This window comes from Lissotriton vulgaris, unplaced genomic scaffold, assembly GCF_964263255.1.
Source record: "Lissotriton vulgaris unplaced genomic scaffold, aLisVul1.2 SCAFFOLD_2061, whole genome shotgun sequence".
NCBI lineage: Eukaryota > Metazoa > Chordata > Amphibia > Caudata > Salamandridae > Lissotriton > Lissotriton vulgaris.
This window is the reverse complement of record NW_028247843.1, coordinates 36,111-55,321: the sequence shown is the minus strand read 5'-3', so window position 1 is coordinate 55,321 and position 19,211 is coordinate 36,111. Positions and strand designations below refer to the sequence as shown.

Here is a 19,211-nt window from a genome sequence, read left to right as displayed (position 1 = left end):
TTACTACATTGCTTGTCTTTGTCCTCTATCCTATCTACTGTGGAAATGAATTGAGTTTGTATCTTAATATGCTTATTATGTAATAATTGTGTGTATATTTTATGTGGACCTCATTATAGATTCAAATTATTTATAAATATATTGAATTGAATTGAATTGTGTTTGCTAAGTTGAAAGCTCCCTTGAGATCTCTGACACTGAGGACATTTCTAAGAAGGAGATGGTTTGATTGGTTTATTTATTTTGTGCTGAATATAGTGCCTCAACATGTCCACAGAAGAGGCACCAAGGCACTTTACATGGTAATGGAAATACAATCAGAGTAAAAACAATATAAAGAATGACAGACACAGTCATGGAAAAACAGCCAGAGGGAAACTGAGGAACTGACAGTGACTCAATCTAAGACATAATACAATGAAAGAGGGGCTAAATATACACTCCTAAGAACTGCAGTGGGACTGTTTGTGGGTCTTGACATAGAAAAGACATCAAGAAATAGTTCTTTAACCCCTTCGCTGCTGCACACTGGAGCTGTGCTTATGACAAAGTTGAGCTCGTTATGAACAATGGGAAAACAAAGGATCCAGCACCGGGGGGAAAAGTCATAGCAGCCAAGGTGTTAAAAGTGCTCCTCGAGTGAAGAGGGTTTAGTCTGGAAGAGTCTTGAGATATTTTTTAAAGAGAGTAAGTGAAGAAGAAAGCTTGATCTGAGTTAGTCGGGCAAGCCCAATGTTGGGGGCATTGGCCTAGAAGGATAACTCCATTCAGTTTGTAGAAGTGATTTGCTCTTCGAACCTCTCCCACAACAATTTCTGCATTATATATTTGGGATTATCCAGGTGGAGGGCTCGAAAGGTGAGGCCAGCCGTTTTGAATGTGTATCTGGATTCCAGAGGTCGGCCGTTGACCAAAGAAAGAACAGGAGTTTGCGAACAACTTCTCTGAGTTGAATACATGTCGAGCTTGGAGAGGTCCAGGAATTGATTTGTGAAGACAGTGGTGTAACGAAGCGTGAGCCCCGCCCGGAATCAGTCAAGAGCTCTCAGGCCTGGGTACTGTGCTGAGGGGGACCCTGGAGCTTGCGGCCCCCTTTATGCCACTGTTTGAAGACGAGTGAGTACACTTCCATAGTCAATTTAAGAAATAGCCATAACATTCAGTGGCACATTTTTGATCAGCTTTAGAAGAAAATAAGGTGCCCTGGTATCCCGCATTGGCCAGGACACTGCTGGTCTTGCGTCATCTGTCCTGGCAGATTTAACTAAATTCAGCACATGTCGTAGAATTTAGAGCCTGTCGGCTGAATATAAAGTAAGCCAAGCTTTTATGCATTACAAGGAAGGGACAGTTGCCATCCTAATCAAAAATCAACTTTGTTGACACATTTGATACTATTTATAAAGTTTTCTGTTAATTTGTTTCCCTTAGTGCCTCATTGTCTTTGTTTTCTATGTTAGTGAGTGTTGTCTTATATAATTTTGTGAAATTTTAGTCCTACTTCTATGTTTGTGAAATGTCCCAGTTTTTGGTTTTCAAAATCTGATCACTGTAAAAGGAAATGATTTCAACCCAAATCAATGTAAGTTGATAGTGTGCTGGTTCTACTGTCAGCGTTGGCTTCATTCCAGGCTCTTTTCCTTTTGTTTTCTGAAGGACCTGCCCTGGTGTCTGCTGGGGGGTTCGGTCACTGTAGACCGGGCGGATGAACCATCACCACCCTTCGAGGACTGAGCCCCGCGAGTTGGTGGATCCAATGGTGGAGATGGGACGTAGGTCATGGACGAAGACCTAAACGGGGCGGCTAAACGGTCACAGAGGAGTGGGTGGAATAACTGGCTGCATAATTTGTTGTAGTCTGGCTGTGGGCTTTTTGGAAGTTAGTTATTGATTTTTCTATGGTTAGATAATGGCTGCCTTGTGGCTGCGTGGTATGACATATACATTCTTGCTGGGATATTCCACTAATGGAAGAGCCATGAATCCATGCCGCTGTGCTATGATGAGGTACTCTGGGGGTGCATCTCACTTTGGTTCTGGACACTACCAAAAGAGCGGATGTCATCACAAAGGCTAAGGTCCACTTCTCTTTCAGATTCCACAGTCCAGCCATAGTTCCTTTTGGCCTGACAATATCGGGTGACTGTTACCCTGATCCTAGCTCTACGCACAAGGCTTTCCATGAATGCTCTGCGAATGTATCTCTCTGGAACACACTCCTCTACGGGGAACAGCACCTGAGTGATGGACGAGCTCTCGCGCGGCGGCCGACGCCCATTGATCTGAATCTGGTAGTTGTAATAGCGGATTCCCCCAGAGTTCACAAACCCCTGCAGATCCAGGCGCAGGTTAGTCGTTCCTATGATATTGGATGTTGGCTGGGATCGAAGGCAGCCATTGTCCCAACGCGCGATCACCTGGAAAGCAGCCTCATCATAGAAACGCCTTTCGTCAGCCAAATCTGTGGTGGGTTCAGCTTGGTACTGGGTCCGAACCCTGTTGCTGTGATCAATTCTCTCACAAACAATCTCATCAAACTGATTCACCATTAATTGCCGTCCCACATGCTCCAACGTGCATTCATTGTTTCTTAGAGGTCCGCAGTAGTCCCAGTAAACCCCACTGTAGCACCAGTAATAGTTGTACCCATGCGTGCCGCAGGGGTGGTCCGCATTACACTGTGTGTTTCTACATGTGACATCTGAGAGTGGGGAGCAGTAGTCCCAACCTGATGTAGTGTGGCACCAGAAATAATCTGTGTCCCCTTCTCTACCACACTCATCCTGACAGATGATGTAATAATAGGAAGTCACGTGGGATACCACTTTCATCTCAACTCGCCCACAGTAGCCCCAGCTTCCATCTTCTGTGTAACACCAGGAGTAGGAGTAGCCATGGCGTCCACAGGGATGGTCCGCTTTGCACCGCCGGCCGTAATAGTCACGGTTGGCTGCGGGTGAACAGTAATCCCACCCATTCCTTGTAATGCACCAGTAGTATGAGGCTCCTTGGCTGCAGTCCTGGCACTGGTCGTCATAATAGGAGGAAAAATGGTCATAGTCCACTCCATGGACTCCAGCTTCTGGCAGTTTCAGGCAAAACATTGCAGCCAATGACAGACAGAGCACGTCATCGAGTCGACACCGCATCCTGCAGAGACTGTAACAGAGAAAGAGTAAAAAGACTTATTTATTTTAAATGCATTTTATTCTTTTTAGGTCAGCAGTATAAAGCACAAGTTAACATAAGGCTCATGGACACGCCCAAACTGTGTTAAATGCACAGAATCAGGCATACTTTGTGCTGTTATTCTATAGTTTACACATATAACAATCGTATGCACGTATTTTTTGACTAATAATTGCCCTAATGTGCTCACGTCCACCCTGCATATCTAGGGACAAAATATCAACAGGTAAGTGGACATAGAGAAGTATAGATTTAGTATTCCTAACTCCACATCTATATACCTTGAAGATATATATATTGCCAAGGTGCATATGTAGGGAGCTAGTGTAGTAGCTTGAGGTTGTTCAAGGGTCTTATTTATTATAAAGGAAGACCCATGTAGTAGCTTGGGTTTGTTTAAGAATCCTATCTTCTAGAATGTGTGTGACTGCATTCTCTGCTGAGTGTTCTCTTTGTGGCAGTTGCCAGATTCACATTGTAGCTACAGTTGCCCTGCTCTGATGGTCCAGCTAATCTACAATAAATCAACGAACTGGCTTTGATCTTGTCTCCTCATTATTCAACTATTACAGCTAGGTATAGAAAGTCCAGGTTTCCTTAGCTCTCGATATTCTGGTTTCGATATTCAGGGAGCACACCAGCGAAATCCACTAACATCAGAATATTCAGTCTCAGCCAATGTTTGTACCATGTACTCTCTGAATGGTCCCCAAATGTCCCTTGACGTAGCGCTTCAGGGTTCAGGAAGGACCTCAAGACCTGGCTCTTCGACTGATCCAGAGCTGACAGTTGAGAGTACATCTCACATGGCTCTTTAACCACTTGGAAGCCCTGCTTGTAGTCTACCGGAGAGTCCAATATAAAGGCACTGTCATATGTAGGTCTTTTTGGAGTTTTCCTTCTATTTTTGGCATTCTACGTTGCTGGGGCCAACATTGGGAAGCGGAAAGTAGCAGAGTCGGGCCCAACATGTTGTCGGGCTGCGCCTTGGATGGGTTCGTTAAGAGAGCAGTGGGCCTAGTTAATAAAGAACGGCGGCTTCACTAACTCTTTCCTACTCCGTGTCTGTACTTTGCGAGACCAGGGGACCACGATCAGTCCATAGCTAGGGTACTCTCTCAGAGACGATCCATCTAGCTCCCCTTCGAAAGTTGAGTCGAGCCACCCTTACAGTGTGGGTGGCCACCGTTTCCGACCAGACAGAAGAAGGGTTAGCGAACACAGTGAACACACCGAGCCTCCCATTGGGTCAGGGAGGCCCTGCAACACTTAAAGGCCCATGGAACAAAAGGAAATGAGCGGCTCCAACCCTCAAATCTAAACAAGCATTTATGGGAGTTTGAGCTATTGGCATTGTAAATGACAGTGCCTTTTATTTATGTGTTGTTTTTTAAACAGTTAAATAAAAGGCATTGTCATTTACAATGCCAATAGCTTAAACTCTCGCAAATGCGAGACATATTGCATTGCAAATGTGTTTGGTGCCCTTGCTATACATTGCTATTAATATTGATAGAAACAATGTTTTCTCCAAATAACAATTTTTCCCTGCATATTTGGATCACGATTTTTTCCACAGAGCGGGGCCTCTTTGGCAAATGCTGGTGCCAAGAGAGGTGAGGTCTAGTCCTTGTGGTGCACTGGTAAGCATTCTTTCACTTTTACCATTGCAATCCTACTAACTAAATGTGGGTTTTAGGTTGAAAGTCAAGAGATGTAGTTTTTTCCTCACTTTTTTTTCAGATGTCGGATACATCATGTAAAGCAAAGTGTTCCCTTGAGAAATGGTAACCGGAAGAGCCGGTAAGTCAGTTAAAAATCATAACAAAATACAAGTAAATATAAAGAATTCTTACAATTTATTAAAGTTACAAATGTTAAAAGAAGAGTGGTCCCAGTGGAACCCACTTAACACAAATAAAACATTAAAAGAGATTTTTTACTTTTTTGACTTTCAATTTTGCCAGCAAGATTGAGTCACAGAGACAGAAAAGACAGTAAGACATAAAATTAGTACAATACTTTTTGTATATTCGGACTCTATTGGTCACATCTAAGCTATGTGCACTTGTAATATAGTATATCAGCAAAAGATGTGGAGATCCTGAATTATACTGAGTGAAGCGTCAACGCGTTTCGGTGGTTTTCCCAAGTTTTGTCCACCTTTATCAAGACACCTTAAATTTTCTGTCGAGGTATTGGGGTCAGTATAATTACCCATCATGTACACAGGGAGGATTTGAGATTAGATCACATATGGTAAAACATTGACAAAAAGTATGTATAAGAATTTATATATTACAGTGACAAAGCTTTTGAGCACTAAGGTCCTGAAGAAAGCTAGGGAGATTTGCCCCAGAAGCTGAAACATGTCGACCAGATGAGCAGTGACGAATTCTAACTGCTCATGAATCTTTTTCACTGTTTTTAGACAGAAATACAACTTTGAGATTGCAATCAAGAGAAACACTGTTACTCTAACAGCCAGATTCATCAACCAAAATTGCGATTGCAATAGCTGCGAATCAGCTATTGCGATCGCAATTTCAAGAAAAGCAATTCATCATTGGGAAAAGTCCAAAATTGCGAAATCGCAACATAAAAATTGCGAAATCGCTAAATATTTCGCAGAACCTTGGAAGAACCCCTTTAGCGAATCGGAAATTGCGAGAATCCATGGATTCTGCAACATATTTTGCGAACTCACTAAATAATCGCAAACGCAATTCATGAAAAATCGCAAATTGCGAAAAACCCGAAAATCGCTATTAGCGACGCGCAATTTAAGGAAAACCCAAACCAGGTGGTAACCATGAAGGAATAAAAAATAAATAAAATTAAACTAGCCACAGGTGCAGGCCTGACCAAACACACTTAAGGATACTCAGCTGGAGCATGAGGACTCTCACAATGCCAGGACTAGCGGCGAAGGCTCCAGGCTGCAGCAAGGAACCGACGCAGGATACAAGAGCGAATATTCTGCCAGCGGATCACCCTACTGGGCCAAACTGCGGAGCAAATCTACTCCAAGTACCGCCTGAATGGGGCAATGATCACTAAGCTGATCCGGGACCTAGACCCCCTAATGCAGCACCCAACAAGGAGGACCAATGCCGTGCCCACCCATGTACAGGTCTTGTGCAGCCTGCACCTCCTGGCCTCCGGAAGCTTTCAGGGGGTGGTTGCCGTTGCAGGGGGGATCTCCCAGAGCACCATGTCCCGCTGCCTAAGGAGTTTCCTGGAGGCAATGCTGACCCGGCTAAACCTATTACATCACATTCCCAACCACCCAACAGGACTTGAATCAAACCAAGCTTGATTTCTACAACATTGCACAATTCCCCCATGTAATTGGATGTATTGACTGTACCCCATCCACATCTGCCCACCTGCACAAACAGAATACATGTACCGGAACCGCAAGTCCTACCACTCCCTGAATATCCAGATGGTGTGCAACGCTAAGACAATCATCACGGACATAGTGGCACAATACCCGGGGAGCACGCATGACTCCTTCATATTCCGGGACAGCGGCATGCACACATGACTGGCCAGGGGAGACTTTGGCGAAGGACACCTTCTAGCTAAGTACACATGCCACAAAATAGTACATTGTCACCATGTAGCTGCGCATAACAGGCACTCACCCTCTGCTCCTTTCATTCAGGTGACACCGTCTACGGTCTCCGTGAGTACCTCCTCACCCAATACCTCAACCCTGCCACACCACAGCAGCCGTGTTACAATGCTGCACACATCCGCACTAGAAATTGCATTGAGGGCACATTTGGGCTTTTGAAGAGCCGCTTCCGCATACTGCACAAGACTGGTGGGGCCCTCAAATACGAGCCTGAGGTCTGCTGTCGCATCGTGGCCGTGTGTGCAATACTCCACAACATTGCTACCAAGCGAAGGTTACCTGTAGAGATATCTGGCAGTGAGTCGGAAGGGGACAACCGCCCACCTGCACATGCGCGTCATGCACGCGGGGAGAATCCAGCTGAAGGATATAGACGCCGCAACCAAATCACAAATAACTGTTTCTAGTGCACCCACTCCCCTCACCCAACACTTCACTCATGCATGCATGACAATTGAAATAATGACATGAGTCAGATGTACTGGTACTGAATAAATATTATTGTTGCATTCACAATAATATTGCATTATGCATTATTTCCAACAGTTAGATTAGAGGTGTATTGAGTCATACATCCCCCTTTTTTTTTTAGGAGGGCATGCTTGTCTCATCAGCATGGCCCTGCATGGTGAGAAAAATTGTCAGTGGCGCCTCTGGGCCGACGTTCCAAGTCGCCTCTCCACCTCTTCCTCAGCATTCGCCCGTGAGGCTGCAGTGGGCCTGGTGCTGCGGCGGGGAACTGTCACCAGTGGCAACGAAAGGCTGCTGTGGCTTGAGTTTCCCTCACTAGCGTCATCCCCCCCACCTGCCTGGCCGTGGCCAGTTGCCTGTAGACCCTGCACTGCAGTGGTGACCTGCTCCAGTGCCCTAGCAACATCCTGTCAGCATTGGACCTTTTTGATCTGCATGGCCAACGAGCATCGTGAAAGTTGTGATGTGGCGTTGCCTATGATATGGTTTGAGCGTGTGTACGCAGAGAGGCGTGTCAGCAGCTGGCGGTGGCGGCGCCGGTTGACGTCCCGCTGTGTCAACATGGCCTGTGTGTTTTCCTCCACTGCAGTGGTCATCCTCTCCATCCTGTCAGACAGCTGGCCCACACTCCTCGCTGTCTTGTGCAGCTGCCGGTGAATGGCTGCAAGATGACATGCCTGCTTCTGGTGAATGTGCAGCATGCGGCACTCTATAGACAGGCCAGGTACACGCACATTCACCCCCCTCCTGCCGGCGCGTGGTGTAGTATTGCGTGGCTCCCTAACCAATCCGCTGGACTGTGGTGTCACAGTGGCTGTGTGCGGTGTTGTTTTCCTTGCTGCAGCTAGTGTTGCCAATGCCACTGGCATGGGTGTCACAGGTGGCGGCTGTGGTGCGCCTGTTGTTGCTGAGGTGGCAGGTGGTGGTAATGCTGCTGGTACAGGGGCTTGCCCTGATGGTCCAGGTTGAGGGGATGGATGGACGTCTCCCTTAGAATCCTCTGGATTCTCATCTATTTGCAGGCCCTCACTGTCACTGCTGGGTTCTTCAGCGCCACCTGTGATGTAAAGTGGACGTTGATTAATGACATGTATCTTGCACATGGAAGGTTGCTACATGCATGCAGGCTAGCATTCCCTGACTGCCTGTTGGCTTGACTCTCAAAGGACATGTCTGGCTGTATGGGGCTGAATGGAAATTGTGGTCAGACTACATGTCCCACAATGCAATAGGGCTTTTCTGTTGTGCATGGGCTGCATGACTGGGGTTTCTGATGGGTAGCTCTGGGGTCATGGCCATTATTAGGGGACAGGGTCGCAGTCGCATCGCACTTACCTTGGGTTTCTTTGGTGGGTCGGGAGGAGTCCAGCCTGGTTACCCCAACGCATGCCTCGGGATTCAAGGTGTCCTCCACAAGGTCCTCCAATGGGGTGTTGGATGGGACTGTGGGCTCTCCTCCTCCTGTTGCGACACGCTCCCCCAGTCACTCCCACGGAAGTGAGTTTGGCGCGGTTGCGCAGCCAAATCCGTCTTTTGTCCGCCTCTGGCACCCTCCTTGAGTCCTTCCGAAAGAGCTGGTCGTGGTCCTTACTCACTCCCTCAATAAGGTATTCCAGTTCTTGTTCTGAAAACTTTATTTTACGTTTCCTTCCTGAGGAACTGCTCCCTGCTGCTTCCTGAGACATTTTCTGCAGTGGGGTGCCTCCTGATTGTGAGCTGGAGGTGGTCTGGGGTGGAGCTTTGGCCAGTGCTGCTTCCAAATCAGGCTCAGTATGCAGAATGAGTAAGGGAACTGCCTGCTTTCTGGTTGTGATGTCATCACTGTGCTCGAAATGCGACTTCCCGTTTTTGCGATCTCGCTATTAGCGAGATCGCAATTTGCAATTTCGGTAATAGCGAGATCGCAATTTCAACATGGAAAATGACCGATTCTGCGATTTTTCTGCGATTTTGGCAAAATCGCAATCGGCAATTGTGGCCGATTGCGGTTCGCATTTTTTAATCGCAATCTTTCATGAATCCCATTCTGCGAAATCTAAATTGCGATTCGGTATTTCTCGCAATTTAGAAATCGCAGAATTGGGTTTTCATGAATCTGGGGGTAAGTCTCTGTTGTGCATCCTATTTTAAACACACTCTTTTTCTGCTACTTTTCACAGCACCGTTTAGAAAAGAGCCTTTTTCCCTCTTACACTATTCTCCTGTAAGAACCCTACAAGAGGATACAACTTATTCATTTTGTCCCCCTCCTGGATGGAGGAAGGACGAAGAAAAGTTGTTTGGCATCCCAGATGATGACACTGGGCATGTAATGTGTAATGATGGGACAACAATTATCATAGAGGGATTATTTTTGTTCCTTTTCAGGTCACCCTAGTGATGGCCTTCTATCCTACATCTTGACTCTGTCTTCCATACAAACCCCCACTTCTTGTTTTTTGTATTTCTGTTTCTGAGCACTCAAGGCTTGTAGTGTCTTTTTCTTTTTGTATCTAAAGAAACTTTTTCCTCATAGACATTGGATTACTCTGTTGTTGATATTGTCTAATGTCCCCTGCCTAGCCGAGGAGGAGAGGAATCCTTTGTGCAACAAAGGAACAAATTGTTGCACTGGTTGTGCACCCAGGCGGGAATCTTATATCAAGATGCCGGCTGTATAGTGATGGTGAAGAGAGTCATGTGGGTGGGGCCATTACCTAAATCATATTAGGGCAATTCTGTGGTTGTAAATTTTAGGGGGTTTACTGCTCACTATCCCACCCTCCAGACCCGAATCAGTAAGATTCCAGCATCCCTCTTCACTGGCACCTGAGAGGTAGGTGTGGCCAATTCAGCATCACTCAGAGAATTTCCATCAAAACAGGGTGCAGAGAGTAGGGTCTGGCCATTGGGGAAATATTGTGTCACCTAAATTTGTCTTTTCTTTAACCGAGGTGGACTGAAGCACTTCTGTCCAGAGTGTCAGAGGTGGTGTGTCCAGCTTGGAGAAGTGACTGTGGCGGAATGGGGAGTTATGGGTTTCCAGTGTTGGCTGTTGATGCACAGCTGAGGGATCCAGACCTCACAGACCTTTTGACCAGCCCCAGACCAGATTGCCGAACTACAGTAGGAGGAACCTCAAGATCAGTCTGGACTGTTTAATTCTGGATGCAAATATGTTTAATGACTTGAGTTGGAATGTTGCTGGGCTTTCGCAGTAGATCCAATTTACCTAATTGGCTAGAATTTATAACTGGTTTTAATATTTTTTGCCTTCAGGAAACTTGGGACGTGGAACCAATCCATTTTAGTGGGTACAAAACGTTTAATTTATCAGCAGTTCCTTCGAATCACGGCAGAGTTAAGGGGGGTATATGCGTATATATGTGCGTATATATGTGTCAAATGATTTGACTTTCTCGACAGTAATCACAAAACATCACAAAATATCCAAACAATTTCTATCAAATTGTTTCTATCAAACTCCCAGGTTCTACTTCTTTGATTATAATTAACTTTTACAATAATGCATGTGACTCCGATATATTGTATATTTTGGATCAACTTAATGCTGACCTTGCAGTAATACTAAACAAGGGAAATGGGGACACATTGTTGATTTGGGTGGGGGATTTTAATATCAAATTGTGTAAATTGTTATTGAGCAAAGTCTGTGGCCTTATCTCTCCAACAAAAGATGACCTCACACGCTTCTCACACTCTGATTATGGTGAAAAACTAAACTATCTCCTTTTTAAACACAACCTAGGTTTCAGTAACGAATTTGGGATCAGTCCAACTACGGTACCATGTACCTACAATTGAGGTATGGGCCAAAGTGTTATTGATTTTATTCTGTTCTCTACCGCTACTCGGGTCTGGTAACAGATTTTAAAATTCATGGCTCGAGGAGGAGCTTAGCGCGCATCCAAGATGGTCGCGTGAGCTGTGAGATCCTGAGACCCTTGCTGCCTCCACCGACTATCCTGGCACTAATCCTGGTTTAGACGACGGGTTCTTCTTGCCGCGACTCTCCTGATCTGGAAGACCCTTTTCAGAATTTGATTTGGACGCCGGATGCCCGACTTGCTCCTTCTGGAGCCCCGAGGCCTACATCGTGGCTTATCCCGGACCTTGGGCATTGGGAGCACCCCGAAAGTAGTTGAACAACAACGGCCTGTGGCATGAGACGGTTGCCCGGGACCTACTTTCGGTTTCGTTTCTCCTTGGCCGCGAGGATTGGAGATAGCTGATTTCGAGCCTGCTGGCGACTACAGCTCCCTGCTTGATCCCCACTACACCCTGTGTTTTAACACCTTGTGGAGTTTTCCTTCGAGGGAGCCATTTACACCAGATCTCGAAAGCCCCGGCGGGGCGGGCTTCTCACTATGGCGGCTAAGTCTGAGGGTGACAAACGGTCTCTCAAGACTGCAAATCGTGGTGGCGGGACCTAAGCTTCCATTATGGACAGATTTGCACAGAACAAGGGCTCGACGAGTGGGACAGGAAAAACCTCGGAGGGCATGGGTAGTGGCACCCCGGAGTCGGAAGAACCGACCCTACGAGACATCATGGGCGCCATCGCCAGCATACAATCGTCGATGGGCCAACAATATGAGACCTTGGCTGCCAAGATCGACACAGTGGCGGTGGACGTGGGCCTGATCAGGGCAGATCTGGGAAAAACCAACGAGAGGGTGAAGTCGTTGGACATTAAAACTGCCAGCCTCACATCGGATGTATCCGAGCTCCAGACCGAGGTCCGCACCCTTCGATCCTCTAGCGAACGGTTTTCTCGCCGCCTCGAGGATTTTGAAGGTTGTGCTAGGCGAAATAACATACGCATTATCGGAGTTCCGGAGACATCGGCTGATCAATCAACGGACCTTCTTGTGGAGGACCTGATCGTTAATCATCTTGCCCCTAAAGGCTTGAGCAAGCTTTTTGCTGTGGAACGCGCCCATAGGATTCCGGGCCTCAGGCGAGCACAGGGGCGGCCCTCGGCTCATCATTGCGCGGCTCTTCAATTATAGAGACAGACGCCATCTTGCATGCTTTGAGGACCAACGGCCCCACCAGGTTTGAGAATACCTCCGTTAACTTTTACCCTGACGTTACTCCCCTGGTGCAGAAGCAGAGACTGGCGTTCTCCAGGGTGAAACGTAGACTACGGGATTTGGGCATGAAGTATGCCATGCTTTTCCCCGCTCGACTGCGCATTGAACACAATGAACGGGTGCTCTTCTTCGATATGCCTGAGGTGGCCAGTGACTGGTTGGACACTTTATCTACACCTAGAGACAATGATGACCACACTGGTGGTGCTGAAGGTGGCCAACGGGACCAGGAGGAGTAGAGGCACCGGCGTATGCTCCGTTGTACTGTGTTACGATATTTTGTTCTCCTTCTTTGGGTCGATGACTTTTATAATTTGGACCCTGGGCGGCGGGGTGTTCGGGACTTCTCCTCCTCCGGGGTGTTTTTCCTTTTCATCTGTAGTTTAGTTCTTGGGGTAGGGCGACAGGCACACTGCTGAATGGGGTGGTTTCTTGGTTCCTCGCAGGGGTGCAGGGTGGGAGGTTGTTGTTCTGGGGCTTGGGGGGAGGGGGGTTGGGTTTTCCTTTTTTTGTTAATACTGCATTTGGGGCTACGCATTGTTGCTTTTTTTGTGTTTCCTTCGTGGGGTTTGGTGGACCTGATTTCTTACCTCTGGGATGGGGGGTAGGGGGCTACGGGTCTTGAGCTGGAATGTCAATGGCTTGGGGGACAAGATAAAGCGGGGAATTGTACTTCAATATGTGAAACGTCATTCTACCGACATCATACTCTTGCAGGAAACGCACCTGGTTGGGAATACGTTTCGTGCTATGAATCGGAGGGGCTACAGGTTGGTGGCACACTCAGGGTTTACTTCGGGCTCCAGAGGAGCTGGTATTATGCTTCGTAGTTCCCTTCCCTTCGAGATAGACGACACGATCTTGGATGACAGGGGTCAATACGCCGCAATTGTAGGGAGGTGGGAGGGAAGAACTGTAATTGTCCCCCCTGGCCTGCAGGCTACCACGTTTGTTGACTTGGGTAAATTGTTGCTGGGGCTTCTAGTGATGGGAGGAGACTTTAACTCTGTGATGGATGGTTCGCTGGATCGACACCCTCCCAGGGTGCTCACACCATCCCAATCTGGTCTTAGTGGGTTGCTAGATACATTTGGTATGGTAGATTGTTGGCGGATGCTGCATCCGGGTCAGGCCCAATATACCTTTCACTCTGGGGCGCATGGGAGTCTGGCTAGGCTTGATTATCTTCTTGTACCCGCTGCCCAGGCCACAACGGTGCGAGAAGCCCGACACTTGCCCAGAGGCATTTCGGACCACTCCCCGCTGTGGGTTCATATTGATCTCCATCTGAATGCCGGGTGCCGAATCGCCCCAATCAATCCCTGGCATCTCCGGACTCCAGAGACTAGAGCGGGGTTGGTTAAAGCCGTGGACCTTTACTTTGCGGAGAATGTGGGATCTGTTTCGTCCTCAGCGTCCCTCTGGGAAGCCTTTAAATCTGTGATACGGGGCCAGGCGCTATCGCTTATCGCTAGCTCTAAGAGGCGACACTATGAGGAGGTTGAACGGCTGGAGGCCGAGGTGGTCACTCTAGAGAGAGGACTTGAAACTGGAGTCACGCAGGAGAAGTTGCATGTTCTGCAGTTAAAACAGTCTGACTATAAGGCCTTGGTCACGAATGCTGCGAAAGCCATGAGTCGGGAGCAAATGGGCCGTCTGTATGATGTGGGCGATAAAGCCGGGAAGTTGATAGCGTGGTTGGACAAACGAGAGAGATTGAGTCGTGTGGTTCCTGTGATTGAGCGTGTGGATGGGGTACGTGTGACGGATCCACTGGCGATAGTGGAGGAGTTTGCCTCCCACTTTCGAAAGGTGTATGCTCCGGTCTCGGACCGGCCAGAAGAGGATTCCCGTTTTTTTGCTCGAGATTTCGCCCCTCCTTGTCTGTCTGAATCTGATAGGGAGCTAATAGAGGTGGATTTTTCCACGGATGAGGTAGCGCTCGCTATTCGCTCCATTCGCTCAGGTAAAGCTACGGGACCAAACGGCTTGCCCATCGAGCTGTACAAGTTGTGCCCAGACAAAATGGCGTTGTATCTTCGCGCAATGTTTTTGGAGTCTAGAGAGAGAGGCCGGCTTCCCCGAGATCAACGACTCGCCTCCATTGTGGTAATTCCCAAGGAGGGTAAACCACGTGAGTTCTGTACCTCGTACAGGCCTATTTCTCTCCTAAATGTCGAACCCAAGGTTTTGGTGAAGGTGTTGGCCAACCGATTGATAACCGTGATAAGTGATCTGGTGCACCCGAACCAATCCGGTTTTATTCCTGCCCGTAACACTGCGCTTAATCTACGTTGCCTTCATGGCGTGCTGGCGAGGGCGGATACACTGCGTGAGACGGCCATTTTGGTCTCGTTAGATGCCACTATGGCGTTTGACACTGTGGAATGGCCGTACTTATGGGCGGCTTTGGCTAAGTTCGGCTTTGGGCCAGTGTTCATTGGTTGGGTCCGTTTGCTGTATGAGGAACGGTATACAACGGTTACCACGCATTTGTTACAACGCGGTACCGTTACCACGCTACTTTTACCACGCAAGTCGTTACAACGACATGCGCTGGGGGGCGCTCCAGGATAGTAAATACTTTAATTTACTATCCAACTCCTTTCCCTAGAGTCCACGGGGACTGGAGTTGGAATAGTAAATTAAATAATTTACTATCCAGCGCCCCTCCACGCAAAGTCGTTGTAACGACTTGCGTGGTAAAAGTAGCGTGGTAACGGTACGCGTTGTAAAAGTACGCGTGGTACCGTCATACATCCATGAGGAACCCTTGGCCCAGGTGGTCATTAACGGTAGAGTGTCGGCTCCCTTCGCTTTGGGACGGGGTACGCGGCAGGGATGTCCCCTTTCCCCGTTGCTTTTTGCGCTGGCTCTGGAGCCTTTGGCAGCCTGGTTGAGATGGGAGCCTTCCCTTAAGGGCATCAGGTGGGCCCCCGGTTTTGAAGATCGCATCTCGCTCTATGCGGATGATATTCTTCTTTACCTTACTTCCCCGCGGAAATCCTTGGGAGTACTATTTGATGTCCTTAGCTCCTTTGGCAGGAACTCGGGATTAGTCATCAATTGGGCCAAGTCCTGTGTATACTCGCTTACGGATGATGTCCTGCTGGTACCACGTAATTGTCCAATACAGATCTCGTCCTCAGTATTTAAGTATTTAGGTATTTACATTTCACGTGACCCGACGACTAGATACCGGCTCAATTTGCTTCCCCCGCTCGCTCGGCTATGAGCAGATGTAAAGGCGTGGAGCAGGCTGCCTCTGTCCCTAGTGGGTAGGGCAGCCTTATTCAAGATGATGTCTCTTCCCAGGTTTCTGTATGCTCTCCAGAACACGTTAGACCTAGTGCCCTCCAGCTACTTTCATGAGATAGAAAGCTTGCAAAGGAAACTGGTGTGGGCCGGCCGTCCCCGGATTGCCTTGGCCAAGCTTACGCTACCATGGTACGATGGCGGAATTGCATTACCGGATATCCGACGGTATTACTGGGCCTCACAACTGAGCCCGGTTAACCATGCTATGTATGGTCCGGCTGCTAATCCGGCCTTTGCCAAGGATAAATGGTTGCTCCCGGGCGGAGACTACAATTGGGCACTTTATTCTAAACGTTCTGATGTGGCCCTGACAGGACCTACAAAGGTCGCGGTACGGGTTTGGTACAATGCCACCGCTGCTACTGGTTGGTCGGATACCCTCACTCGGGCGACTCCACTCTATGCGTCTGAAAAGTTGGGTAAATTGTGGACGACTAAGGGGTTCGATAAATGGGACCTTATTGGAATTAGTGTGGTTGGTGATCTCTTGCGGAAGGACGAGATTAAATCTTTTGAGGAGCTGCGACGGGAATTTCAACTCGGACCTCGCGAATACTTTCGTTATCTGCAAGTTCGACACGCCCTTTCTTCTGTGATGGTGCCTGGTACGTCCGTCCCGGACTCCTCGCCTCGTGAGGATAGAGTACTAGATGGACATATCCCGGACAGTACGATTTCGCTAATATATAAGAAATTAATAAACCATCGGATGGACCATCTTGTACAGCTTCGCACGTCTTGGACCGGCGATGGAGTGGAGCTTGACGATGAGGACTGGCAGGCGGCGATATCCTCTCCAAAGGAGGTGGCGATCTCGGCTCGTCTGAGACTGGTGCAATTAAAAATCTTACACCGAGTGTACATGACGGGTCCTCGATTGTTGCGGATGGGGTTTGTTTCGGATGCTCTGTGTAAACGTAGCTGTGGTATGGTGGGCACATTCCTCCATATCATATGGGAATGTCCTGCGGTTGCCTCATTCTGGACTCGTGTGCATGGTGTTATGTCTGAGGTGACGGGTGTCTCGCTTCTGCCTGAGGCCCTGAGATGTCTGCTGAATGTATGGGAGCCCAACGATTATAATGTTGCCCAAACGCAGTGGGCCACCTTGGGCAATATGATTGCTAAACGTGACATTGTGCAATTGTGGGGGTCGGCAAAGCCACCGAGTCTGTCTGCCTGGTCTAGGAACATGGATTGGTGCATGTTCCGTGAAAAAACAGAATATATTGCCAGGGGCAGGCCCAAAAAGTGGGGTAAAGTATGGGGTCAGTGGAATCAATACCGTGGTGAGATCTGCACCCCTCCCTTTGAGCCGCCACCGGAACGTCTCCAGTCCCCTTAGCATGACATTCCCTCTTTTCCAGGTTCTATTTGCATATTGTTGCCTACTACCTGTTCCCTCTTTCATTCCATTCCGGACATTCAGTTTGTTGACAATATATCACTGCAGACACGGTGCCCCTCTCCAGAAGGATTCACCAAGATTGTTCCCTTTTTATTTTGAGCCCTCGCAGTAGTTTTCTTATGTTTGTTGGTTGGGGGGTTGTTTTTCAAAAAAGATAAAACCAAAACCTTCTCTTTTCCTTTACATGTACATATGGCTGGACATGGGTCTCCGCTTGCCGCCGGGCCCTATGGGTTGTCGGCTGAAGGGCTGTGTACCTCTCATCCTGTAGTGTATTGGGACAGTTGCCAGCCGACCCACATTGGCTGTATGTTTGCTTGTGTATCTTCATGTCTCTTTCAATAAAGGTTTTTATTAAAAAAAAAATCATGACTTAGCAATGAATGATCATTTCCCTCAGAGCATCATGATAAACTCTGGTAGCCTAATAAAACAAGGGGCTTGTCATCCTACAATGTCTGTAGAGAATATAGAATTATCAAGTACAAACGGTTATCCATTAAGGAGGTCCATGGTCTATCCCAATGGTTATTTAAAGAATTTAATCTACCAACAAAAAATGCCTTTGATGTGTGTCTGGATGATTCATCAGAGCCTGCTGCCAGTATAGAATCATTCGATAAAATCACTAAAGCAATTAAGGCAGGCCTATCGGAACACCACAAGGGTAGCAAAGTAAACAGGAAACCCTGGTTTGATCATGCTTGTTCAGAGGCACATAAAAACTTAAAACTGGATTTAAAGAGTACACCTAGGAATCCGTTGGAGGTTCAGCCTCAGAGACCGCTGGACAAGCTTGCAATAGTAAATCGCAAAAGGAGCTTAAAAACGGAGGCTTGGGACAAACTGTATGAGGCCAGTTGCATTAATGACCTTACAGCATTCTGGCGTGTAGTTTATTCACCTTTTCTTAGTAAGGATAACAGGCCTAAAGCAGAGGTGGCTGTGAATGAAGAGGACTGGGTATCTCATTTCTCTAAACTATACTCAGACCCTACAAAGTGTTCTGGTAATAAGATAAAAGAGGCCCCATTGATGGATAGTACTTCTCCCGGTGAGGAACGTGATTGTCCAGATCTCAATTTCTCTTTGGAAGAAGTTACCCTGGCCTTGAGCTCAAGTAAGGGGGGTAAAGCCCCGGGGCCTGATGGGGCTCCCATTGACTTGTTTAAAGCTAATTTGGAGCTTTGGGGCCCTCTTTGGACCATTATCTTTAAATCATGTCAGAGTATAGAGTTTCCTTCCTCATGGTCAGAGCCCCATATAGTAGCAATATATAAAAAAGGAGACCGTGATTCACCTGCTAATTATAGGCCCATCTCCTTGCTAGATTCTCTGGTTAAGGTTGTGGGCCGTATATTTTAAGAAGACTGCAAAGTTGGGGGGATGCTAACAACATATTTTCTGACCTACAATATGGCTTCTGAAAATGGTTTAACGGTTTAACGACTAGTGCAAAATGGCAAAGACACACCTCTTGCAAGCAACAATAAGCATTGGAAGTGCAATAGCTCTCGCCTTTGTTTGAGTTGGAGCTATTGGCATTGTAGATGTATGGACTGTTTTTTTAGGGCTCGACCTCTGCCAATTCGCTTGCGCATTACAGATGTCGAGACATGTTGGGGCTTAACGAGAGCTTAACCAAACGGGCGATTTGATGCTGTGCCCGTGAAAAAAGCACATGCATGCATCAAAGCCACCAGCCTCCCTCCCACAAGCTTCCCGAGCGTGCGCTCTGGCATTTATCCTCCCCTAATTATTTACTGCCCACGGCCGGCCAGCACATCAAAGGCTGCTGCTCCCCGTGCGTCTTGTCACCCTTACTCTCCCCTATTCTTCCCTTCTTGCCTCCCCCCCCCCCCCACCACTGCAATGCCGAGGGCTTGTTTCACGTGTTGGCTTTGGTTGCACATCCTATTTTACATTTGTACAGTGTTGACTTCGCTGTCTATAGATTTAGCATTGCTTCGTGTAGTTGTTTGGCTCCATACACATGGAGATTCTCCGTTGTCGTGGATTTTGCTTGGCCTACGGATGTGCCTACATAAGTCTTGTATAGCTCAGTCTTGTTATCGGGCTGTGTTTA

The 19,211-nt window shown here is 47.6% G+C and overlaps 1 protein-coding gene across 1 annotated transcript in view; it reads right to left on the bottom strand.

Annotated features, from left to right (window-relative positions):
* Positions 1–221: 221 nt before the first annotated feature.
* Positions 222–19,211, bottom strand: part of LOC147665010 (uncharacterized) — a 33,278-nt gene continuing 14,288 nt past the window's right edge. The window contains exon 2 of the mRNA XM_086949816.1: positions 222–3,159. Coding sequence (XP_086805942.1) covers positions 1,998–3,149 — 1,152 coding nt within the window. The 5' untranslated portion in view covers positions 3,150–3,159 and the 3' untranslated portion in view covers positions 222–1,997. The remainder of the gene's footprint in view (positions 3,160–19,211) is intronic.